The sequence below is a fragment of the Tachyglossus aculeatus genome, chromosome 21 (assembly GCF_015852505.1).
Source record: "Tachyglossus aculeatus isolate mTacAcu1 chromosome 21, mTacAcu1.pri, whole genome shotgun sequence".
In the NCBI taxonomy this organism is placed as follows: domain Eukaryota; kingdom Metazoa; phylum Chordata; class Mammalia; order Monotremata; family Tachyglossidae; genus Tachyglossus; species Tachyglossus aculeatus.
Genome location: NC_052086.1, coordinates 46,634,590 through 46,645,199, shown reverse-complemented (window position 1 = coordinate 46,645,199; position 10,610 = coordinate 46,634,590). Strand labels below are relative to the sequence as shown.

At 47.0% G+C, this 10,610-nt stretch overlaps 1 protein-coding gene across 1 annotated transcript; it reads right to left on the bottom strand.

The window, feature by feature from the left end:
- Window positions 1-7,549: 7,549 nt before the first annotated feature.
- Window positions 7,550-9,217, bottom strand: LOC119942111 (zinc finger protein 665-like). The gene is made up of 2 exons (XM_038762765.1): window positions 8,148-9,217; window positions 7,550-8,003 (listed from the first exon to the last, which is right to left on the bottom strand). The coding sequence occupies exons 1-2, from the start codon at window positions 9,215-9,217 to the stop codon at window positions 7,550-7,552; spliced, it is 1,524 nt and encodes a 507-aa protein (XP_038618693.1).
- Window positions 9,218-10,610: the final 1,393 nt, after the last annotated feature.

The following is a 10,610-nucleotide window of genomic DNA, read 5'->3' as shown; positions in this document are numbered from 1 at the left end:
GATGCGGAGGTTGATTGGTAGCCACTGGAGATTTCGAACAGTCGCCGTTCAAACCGGGACGGGGCCAGGCTCAACCTCGGCCTCGGCCTCCGCTCCAACCTCAGTCTCAACCTCGGGCTCGGCCTCTGCCTTGACAAGCAGCGTGGCTCAATGGGAAGAGCCCGGGCTTGGGGGTCAGAGGTCATAGGTTCAAATCCCTGCTCCACCACTTAATAATAATAATAATGATGGCATTTGTTAAGCGCTTACTATATGCAAAACACTGTTCTTAGCACTGGGGGGATACAAGGTGATCAGGTTGTCCCACATGGGGCTCACAGTCTTAATCTTCCTTTTACAGATGAGGTAACTGAGACTCCGAGAAGTTAAGTGACTTGCCCAAGGTCACACAGCAGACATGTGGCGGAGTTGGGACTCGAACCCATGACCTCTGACTCCAAAGCCCGTGCTCTTTCCACTGAGCCACGCTGCACTTGTCGGCTGTGTGACTTTGGGAAAGTCACTCAACTTCTCTATGCCTCAATTACCTCATCTGTAAAATAGAGATTAAGACTGTGAGCACCACGTGGAACAACCTGATCACTCTGTATCCTCCCCAGCGCTTAGAACAGTGTTTTGCACATAGTAAGTGCTTAGCAAATGCCATCATCATTATTATTATTCTCTGTGCCTCAGTTACCTTCATTCATTCATTCAATCGTATTTATTGAGCGCTTATTGTGTCACTGTACTAAGCGCTTGGGAAGTACAAGTTGGCAACATATAGAGACAGGTCCCTACCCAACAGCAGGCTCACAGTCTAGAAGGGGGAGACAGACAACAAAACAAAACATATTAACAAAATAAAATAAGTAGAATAAATATGTACAAGTAAAATAAATAAATAAAGAGTAATAAATATGTACAAACACATATACATATATACAGGTGCTGTGGGGAGGGGAAGGAGGTAAGGCGGAAGGATGGGAAGGGGGAGGAGGGGGAAAGGAAGGAGGGAGCTCAGTCTGGGTGACTTTGGGGAAGTCACTCAACTTCTCTGTGCCTCAGTTACCTCATCTATAAAATACAGATTAAGACTGTGAGCCCCACGTGGGACAACCTGATCACCCTGTATCCTCCCCAGCACTTAGAACAGTGTTTTGCACATAGTAAGCACTTAGCAAATGCCATCATTATTATTATCATCATCATCATCATCATCATCAATCGTATTTATTGAGCGCTTACTGTGTGCAGAGCACTGTACTAAGCGCTTGGGAAGTACAAATTGGCAACATACAGAGACAGTCCCTACCCAACAGTGGGCTCATAGTCTAAAAGGGGGAGACAGAGAACAAAACCAAACATACTAACAAAATAAAATAAAATAAAATAAAATAAATATTAATAATATTATTATTATTCTCTGTGCCTGTTACCTCATCTATAAAATAGAGATTAAGACTGTGAGCCCCACGTGGGACAACCTCATCACCCTGTATCCTCCTCAGCACTTAGAACGGTGCTTTGCACATAGTAAGCACTTAACAAATGCCATCATTATTATCATTATTATTATCATTGGGGGGTGGGCTTGTCTCGAAGGCATCCCCTTCGCGATGCACTTAGTAAGCACTTAGTACAGTGCTCTGCACACAGTAAGCACTCAATAAATATGATTGATGATCCCCTGCACCCATTCAGCGTTCTGCAGGTGTCTTCTCTACATTCACCTCAGCAGGTGGACCCCGGAGACCCGGCCCCCTGAAATCCGGCGCCCAGGGACCTGGCCCAGGGAGAGCCAGCCCCAGGATCAATCAATCAATAGTAACAACTATCATTATTATTATTATTTTTATTTCCATAACCTTGGCATTGTCGTCAACTCAAGGAGCAGTGAGAGAAGCAGAGAGGCAGTGTGGCTTAGTGGAAAGAGCATGGGCTTGGGAGTCAGAGGTCGTGGGTTCTAATCCCGTCTCTGCCACTTGTCAGCTGTGTGACTTTGGACAAGTCACTTCACTTCTCTGTGCCTCAGTTACCTCATCTGTAAAATGGGGATTAAGACTGTAGGGACTGTCTCTATATGTTGCCAATTTGTACTTCCCAAGCACTTAGTACAGTGCTCTGCACACAGTAAGCGCTCAATAAATACGATTGATGATGATGATGATGATGATAATGATGATGATGGCTGTGAGCCCCAAGGGGGACAATCTGATAACCTTGTATCTATCCCAGTGCTTAGAACAGAGCTCGGCACATAGTAAGCGCTTAACAAATACCATCATCATCGTCTCTCTCATTCCACCAACATATTTGATGTCAACAAATCCTGTCAGTTCTATCTTCACAATATTGCTAAAATCCACCCTTTCCTCTCCATCCAAAGTGCAACCACGCTGATCGACGCATCCCGCTTCATATCCAACATTTACCCTTTCCACCTTCAAAGCCTTATTATTGTTATTCAATCGTATTTATTGAACACTTACTGTATGCAGAGCTCTGTACTAAGCACTTGGGAGGGAACAACACAACAATAAATGGGCACATTCCCAGGCCACAAGGAGCTTTCAGTCTAGAGTGAGAGGAGACAGACATTAATATAAATAAATAAATTACAGATATGTACATAACTGCTGTGGGGCTGGGAGTGGGGTGAACAAAGGGAGCAAGTCAGGGTAAGGCAGAAGGGAGTGGAAGAAGAAGAAAGGGGGGCTTAGTCAGGGAAGGCCTCTTGGAAGAGATGTGCCTTTACTAAAGCTCTGAAATCTTTAGGAAGAATAAGAAGAAGAATAATTTAGAAGAAAGAATAATTGTCTGTTGGATTTGAAGAGGGAGGGCACTCCAGGCCAGAGGCAGGATGTGAGGGAGGGGTTAGCAGCAACATAGGTGAGATCGAAGTGCAGTGAGAAGGTTGGCATTAGAGGAGCTATGTTCATTCATTTATTCATTCATTCAACTGTATTTATTGAGTGCTTACTGTGTGCAGACAGCTGTACTAAGCGCTTGGGAAGTACAAATCGACAACACATAGAGACGGTCCCTACCCAACAATGGGCTCACAGTCTAAAAGGGTGAGACAGACAACAAAGAAAAACAAGTAGACAGGTGTCAAAATCGTCAGAATAGAATTATAGCTATAAACACATCATTAGTAAAAAATGGTAAATATGTACAAATAGAGTAATAAATATGTAGAAGTATACACAAGTGCTGTGGGGAGGGGAAGCGGAAGGGGGTAAGGCAGAGGGGCGATGGGGAGGGGAGGAGGAGGGGAGGAAAAAGGGGGGGCTCAGTGTGGGAAGGCCTCCTGGAAGTGGTGAGCTCTTAGTAGGGCTTTGAAAGGAGGAAGAGGGCGAGCTTGGCGGATGGGCAGAGGGAGGGCATTCCAGGACAGGGGGAGGACGTGGGCCAGGGGTCGACGGTGGGCCAGTGAGGCCTGGTGAGGAGGTTAGCGGCAGAGGAGCAGAGTGTGCGGGCTGGGCTGGAGAAGGAGAAAAGGGAGGTGAGGTGGGGGGGGCGAGGTGATGGACAGCTTTGAAGCAGAGAGAGAGAGGAGTTTCTTGCTTGATTTGAAGGTTGACAGGCAACGACTGGAGATTTTTGAGGAGGGGAGTGACATGCCCAGAGCGTTTCTGTACAAAGATAAACTGGGCAGTAGAGTGAAGTATAGACTGAAGTGGGGAGAGACAGGTGGTTGGGAGATCACAGAGGAGACTGATGCAGTAATCCAGTCGGGATAGGATGAGAGATTGAATCAGCAAGGTAATAATAATAATAATGTGGGTATTTGTTAAGCACTTACTATGTGCCAAGCACTGTTCTAAGCGCTGGGGGAGATACAAGGTAATCAGGTTGTCCCATGTGGGGCTCACAGTCTTCATCCCCATTTTACAGATGAGGTAACTGAGGCCCAGAGAAGTTAAGTGACTTGCCCAAAGTCACACAGCAGGCAAGTGGCAGAGCCGGGAACAGAACCCATGACCTCTGACTCCCAAGCCCAGGCTCCTTTCAGTGAGCCACGCTGCTTCTACGTGTGAGGGCTGGGTTGTAGTAGGAAGTAGCGAGGTAAGGTAGGAGGGGGCAAGGGGATTGAGGGCTTTAAAGAAAGTGGCGAGGAGTTTTTGTTTGATACATTGCTGGATGGGCAACCACTGGAGCTTTTTGAAGAGTGGAGAAACATGTCCTGAATGTTTATGTAGAAAAATGATCCACACAGCAGAGTGAAGTATGGACTGGAGTGGGGAGAGACAGGAGGCAGGGAGGTCAGCAAGGAAGCCAATACAGTAATCAAGGCAAGATAGGATAAGTGCTTGGATTAATGTGTAGCAGCTTGGATGGAGAGGAAAGTGTGGATTTTAGTTTTGTGGTGAAGGTGGGACCAACAGAATTTAGTGATGGATTGAATATGTGGGTTGAAGGAGAGAGAGGAGTCAAGAAAAATGCCAAGGTTATGGGCATGTGAGAAAGGAAGGATGGTGGTGCTGTCTACAGTGATGGGAAAGTCAGGGAAGAACAGAGTTTGGGTGGGAAGATAAGGAGTTCTGTTTTGGACATGTTAAGCTTGAGGTGACGGGAGGACATCCAAGTAAAGATGTCTTGAAGGCAGGAGGAATGTGAGACTGCAGAGAGGGAGAGAGATCAGGACTGGAGATGTAGACTTGGGTACCATCCTCATAGAGGTGGAGTATGGCCTAGTGGATAGAGCACAGGCCTGGGAATCAGAAGCTCGTGGCTTCTAATCCCGGCTCCACCACTTGTCTGCTGTTTGACCTTGGGCAAGTCACTTGACTTCTCTGGGCCTCAGTTACCTCATCTGTAAAATGGGGTTTAAAACCGTGAGCCCCACGTGGGACAACATGACTGCCTTGTACCTACCCCAGCACTTAGAACAGTGCCTGGCACATAGTAAGCACTTAACCAATATCATAATTATTATTATTGTTATTATTAGTTGAAGCCATGGGAGTGAGTTCATTCTCCAAAGGAGTGTGTGTAGATGGAGGGTAGAAGGGGACCCGGCATTGAATCCTGAGGGACACCCATAGTTAAGGGGTGGGAGGCAGACGAGAAGTGCATGAAAGAGCCTGAGAATGAGCGGCCAGAGAGATAGGAGGAGAACCAGGAGAGGACGGTGTCCGTGAAGCTGAGCTTGGACAAGTTTTCCAGGAGAAGTGGCTGTTCAATGGTGTCAAAGGCAGCAGAGAGGTCGAGGAGGATTAGGATGGAGTAAAGGACGTTGGATTTGGCAAGAAGGAGACCACTGGTGACCACTGAGAGGGCAGTTTCTGCGGAGTGAAGGGGATGGAAGTCAGATGGGAGGGGGTCAAGGAGAGAATTGGAGAAGAGGATCTTGAGACTGCCCATGTAGACTACTCAGCTCAAGGAGTTTGGAGGGGAATGGTAGGAAGGAGATGGGGCGATAACTGGAGGGAGCCGTGGGGTCAAGGGAGGGTTTTTTGAGGATGGGGGAGATATCGGTTATTCCACCTATTCAGCACTGGGTCGGTTCCCCCTGAGGTTGGTTCCGGCCCCCAGCCCGGCTCTGCTCTCCGGCCTCCCATACTTGTCTCTGGGGACCGGCGGCAAGGGACAGGCGGAGGTCGGGCCCGGGGCAGGGGTCTCAGTGCTACCCTGGGGCACCCTTCCCGCTCCAATCAATCAATCGTATTTATTGAGCACTTACTGGGTGCAGAGCACTGTACTAAGCGCTTGGGAAGTACAAGCTGGCAACATATAGAGCCAGTCCCTACCCAAAGTGGGCTCACAGTCTAGCCCCACACCCAGCGCTGCTCGGAATGTCCTGACTGCATCTGACCCGATTATTTTGTATCTACCCCAGTGCTTAGTGCTGTGCTTGGCACACAGTAAGGGCTTAATAAATACCACTATTACTATGTGACTGATAATGACATTGGATAAAGACTATGAGCCCTGGGTGTGATAAGGACTAAAAAGGACAGGCAGCCATGCAAATCCTCTGGTAATCTGCCATCCTTCCGTCAGGATAATCAGATTGGACAAAACCCATGTCCCACATGGGGCTCACAGTCCTAAACCCCATTTTACAAATGAGATAACTAAGGCACAGAGAAGTGAATTCTTACATCAATCAATCAATCAATCAATCGTATTTATTGAGCGCTTACTGTGTGCAGAGCACTGTAATAAGCGCTTGGGAAGTACAAGTTGGCAACATATAGAGCCAGTCCCTACCCAAAGTGGGCTCACAGTCTAGCCCCACACCCAGCGCTGCTCGGAATGTCCTGACTGCATCTGACCTGATTATTTTGTATCTACCCCAGTGCTTAGTGCTGTGCTTGGCACACAGTAAGGGCTTAATAAATACCACTATTACTATGTGACTGATAATGACATTGGATAAAGACTATGAGCCCTGGGTGTGATAAGGACTAAAAAGGACAGGCAGCCATGCAAATCCTCTGGTAATCTGCCATCCTTCCGTCAGGATAATCAGATTGGACAAAACCCATGTCCCACATGGGGCTCACAGTCCTAAACCCCATTTTACAAATGAGATAACTAAGGCACAGAGAAGTGAATTCTTACATCAATCAATCAATCAATCAATCGTATTTATTGAGCGCTTACTGTGTGCAGAGCACTGTAATAAGCGCTTGGGAAGTACAAGTTGGCAACATATAGAGCCAGTCCCTACCCAAAGTGGGCTCACAGTCTAGCCCCACACCCAGCGCTGCTCGGAATGTCCTGACTGCATCTGACCTGATTATTTTGTATCTACCCCAGTGCTTAGTGCTGTGCTTGGCACACAGTAAGGGCTTAATAAATACCACTATTACTATGTGACTGATAATGACATTGGATAAAGACTATGAGCCCTGGGTGTGATAAGGACTAAAAAGGACAGGCAGCCATGCAAATCCTCTGGTAATCTGCCATCCTTCCGTCAGGATAATCAGATTGGACAAAACCCATGTCCCACATGGGGCTCACAGTCCTAAACCCCATTTTACAAATGAGATAACTAAGGCACAGAGAAGTGAATTCTTACATCAATCAATCAATCAATCAATCGTATTTATTGAGCGCTTACTGTGTGCAGAGCACTGTAATAAGCGCTTGGGAAGTACAAGTTGGCAACATATAGAGACGGTCCCTACCCAACAGTGGGCTCACAGTCTGGAGTCACGGTCACAGTCTACATATTCTTATACTTTTTTTTTACCTTGGTTGGAATAATCCGCCCCCCAAGAAAGGGATGTAAGCGACCCCTAGTCTAGACTTCCACGTTTCTCTTCATTCAGATGTCAAATAAAGATTGCATGTTGGCCAAAGGATCCCCACATTTATTATGTTCATAGAATGTCTCACCTTTTTCAATTCTCTCAAGTTCATTAGTGTTTGAATGGTATCTGAAGGCTCTTTCACCTTCCTTACACTTGAAGAGTTTTTCTGCAGCACAGATTCCTGGTTAACTATTATTCCTACAATCCATTCATTCTACTTAACCGCCCCCTCCCCCCCCCCCCAAAACCCAACTGTGTATGGTATTTGTCAAGCATTTACTAGGGGTTAAAAATTCATTCTACTTGTATGGTTTCTCTCCAGTATGAATTCTCTGATGTTTAATCAGGGTTGAGTGGTGAGTGAAGGCTTTACCGCGTTCATTACAATTGAAGGGTTTCTCTCCCATATGAATTATCCGATGATTAATAAAGTTTGAGCTCATACTGAAGGCTTTCCCACACTTGGCACACTTACAAGGTTTTTCTCCAGTGTGAATTCGCTGTTGGTTGATAAGGGTCAAGTGGTGACTGAAGGCTTTCCCATATTCACTACAGTTGTAGGGTTTCTCTCCGGTGTGGATTCTCTGATGATTAATATAATTGGAGTGCATGTTGAAGCCTTGGCCACACTCACTACATTGGAACAGTTTCTCTCCCGTGTGAATCCTCTGGTGCTTCCTAAGGGCTGAGTACTGATTGAAGCCTTTCTCACATTTGGGACATTTGTAGGGTTTCTCCCCAGTGTGGACTCTCCCCCCTTTCAGACCCCCCTTTTAGACTGTGAGCCCACTATTGGGTAGGGACTGTCTCTATATGTTGCCAATTTGTACTTCCCAAGCGCTTAGTACAGTGCTCTGCACACAGTAAGCACTCAATAAATACGATTGATGATGATGATGATGCCCGACATGGGCTGAGTTCAGGCAGAAGGCTTTTCCGCATTCGTGGCATTTGTAGGGTTTCTCTCCAGTGTGGATTCTCTGATGCCCGATCAGAGTTGAATGTTGACTGAAGGCTTTTCCACGTTCTGTGCACCGGTAGGGTTTCTCCCCAGTTTGAATCCTCTGATGATTAATAAGGTTGGAGTGATTACTGAAGGCCTTCTCACATTCCCTACATTTGTAGGGTTTCTCCCCCGTGTGAATTCTCCGATGTTTAAGAAGGACCGACTGCAGGCCGAAGCCCTTTCCACAGTCATTGCACCTGTACGGTTTCCCTCTGGTGTGACTTCTCTGGTGCTTCACGAGGGCCGATTGCCGACTGTAGGCTTTTCCGCAATCCTTACGCCGGTTGGGTTTCTCTCGAGTTGCGTTTCTGCTATGAGTCCTCCGCCGCTCAGTAAGGCCTGAGGGTTGACTGAAGTCTTTCTCTGCAGTGTGAACTCTCTGGTGATTGATAAGATTGGAATGGTCGCCAAAGGCTCTGCCACAGTTATCACACTTGTACGGCTTCTCTCCCGAATGAATTCTCTGATGGGTAACCAGGGTTGAGTGGTGACTGAAGACTTTCCCGCATTCAGGACATTTGTAGGGTTTCTCCCCAGTGTGAATTCTCTGATGGACAATCAGAGTAGAGTGTTGACTAAAAGCCTTTCCGCATTCACTGCATCCGTAGGGCTCCTCTCCGGTGTGAATTCTCTGATGTTTAATCAAGGCTGACTGGTGGTTGAAGGCTCTGTCACACTCACAACACTTGTAGGGCTTCTCTCCAGTGTGTATCCTCAGATGTTCAATGAGACAGGAGCTCCATTTGAAGGCTTTCCCACTCTTTGTACAAATTCTCTCCTGTTCAGCTTTTTCCCGTTCTTCCGGCCTCTTCTCCGAGGAGGTTCCCTTCTGGACTTCTTGGAAGCAGGTGAAGCCTCTCTCCTGGTTAGGTGATTCCCTCATCTTCCCCAGTGTGGAAACCCAGCCTGGCTCCTCCAGTCTTACCTCGCTCTCGCACGTTTCCCCCTCTTCAGAAGCCATGGGAATATTCTGTCAGCGTCTTGCTGATAAAATCCTCTGTACTTCTGATTCTCCGCAAGTGTCCTGCTCCGGGGCAGTTGCCTCCTTGGTCTCCACTCTGGTTTTACAATCTAAAACAGACAGCAGAAACAAATATCACTCATCAATTCACTGAAATTTAAAAATTGATCAGCGAGGCTGCACGGGCAGAGTCAGCCATTTCAAACTCTTTTTTAAAGAGCTGGTGATTGTTGGCTAAACAATAATTGTTTTTTTAACATGGAGAATCAAGCAGAAACTTTGCCTGGACACCTGGCAGAGTAAGAATTTGCCAAAATAATAGAAGCACTCTTTGAACAGAACACAATTCATTTCAGAGAGTAAAGGGAAACCCATATAGGCCGGGGTAGTTGGTAAAGTTAGTAAGTTGAGCAGGAAGTTGAGAAGCAGCATGGCCTAGTGGACAGACCCCGGGCCTGGGAGTCTCTCTGAAGGACCTGAGTTCTAATCTCGGCTCTGCCAGTTGTCTACTTTTTGGCCCTGGGCAAGTCACTTAACTTCTCTGTGCCTTCAGGACTTGCTGACAGGTCCCTTTATTTTTGGGGGGGAAGGGGGAAGGGGAAGGGAAGGGAAAGGGGGGGGTACCTGAGACCCTGATGAAGCTGAAATACAGCATGGATGGGAGACCGGACACTGGCCGCAAACAGAACCAGAGAAGGCCATAGTCTCTGCTCTTAATGTGATTACAATCCAATTAGGAAGACAAGAGCTATTTACAAATAGTGGCTTCAGCGGGAGAAACGGAAAAAGCCAGAACGCGAAAAGACAAGCAATGGAATAAACAGTACCTAGAGGACTCGTAAATTGCTCCACAGATGCGTGCCAGGGGGACCGCGGGGTGCAACGGGACCAAGGTGGAAGAAATGGAGAAATGTTTCCTGGAGGAGCTGGGGCTGCAAGCTGCCCTGAAGATACGGAGGGCTGAGGTCACTGTCGCGTCCATCCGACTTGTACCCCTTCCAACAGATCACCACCGTCTTAATCGTAATACTGATGGCAATAATAATATTTGTTCAGTGCCTAGTACGTGTCAAGCCTTGTACTAAACGCTGAGGCAGATACAAGGTAGGCTGGAAACAATCCTCGTCCCATTTGAGACTCACAGTCTAAGTAGGAGGAAGTAGGATTTAATCCCCATGTTACAGATGAGGAAACTGAGGCACAGAGAAGGTAAATGAATTGCCCCAGATCACACAGGAGGCAAGTGGCAGAGCCGGGATTATCAATCAGTCGTATTTATTGAGCGCTTACTGTATTAAGCGCTTGGGAGACTACAATATAATAGAGTTGGTAGATAATGTTCCCTGGCCACAATGAGTTGCAGTGGTTACAGTCCAGAGGGGGAGATAGACAA

What these genes read in the sequence shown, in the direction of transcription:
- LOC119942111 (XM_038762765.1), bottom strand. Translation starts at nt 9,217, where the DNA reads ATGGCTTCTGAAGAGGGGGAAACGTGCGAGAGCGAGGTAAGACTGGAG. An exon ending in TCAGCCCATGTCGGGCATCA is followed by an intron (nt 8,004 to 8,147) that starts TCATCATCATCA and finishes TCTGAAAGGGGG; the next exon opens with GAGAGTCCACACTGGGGAGA.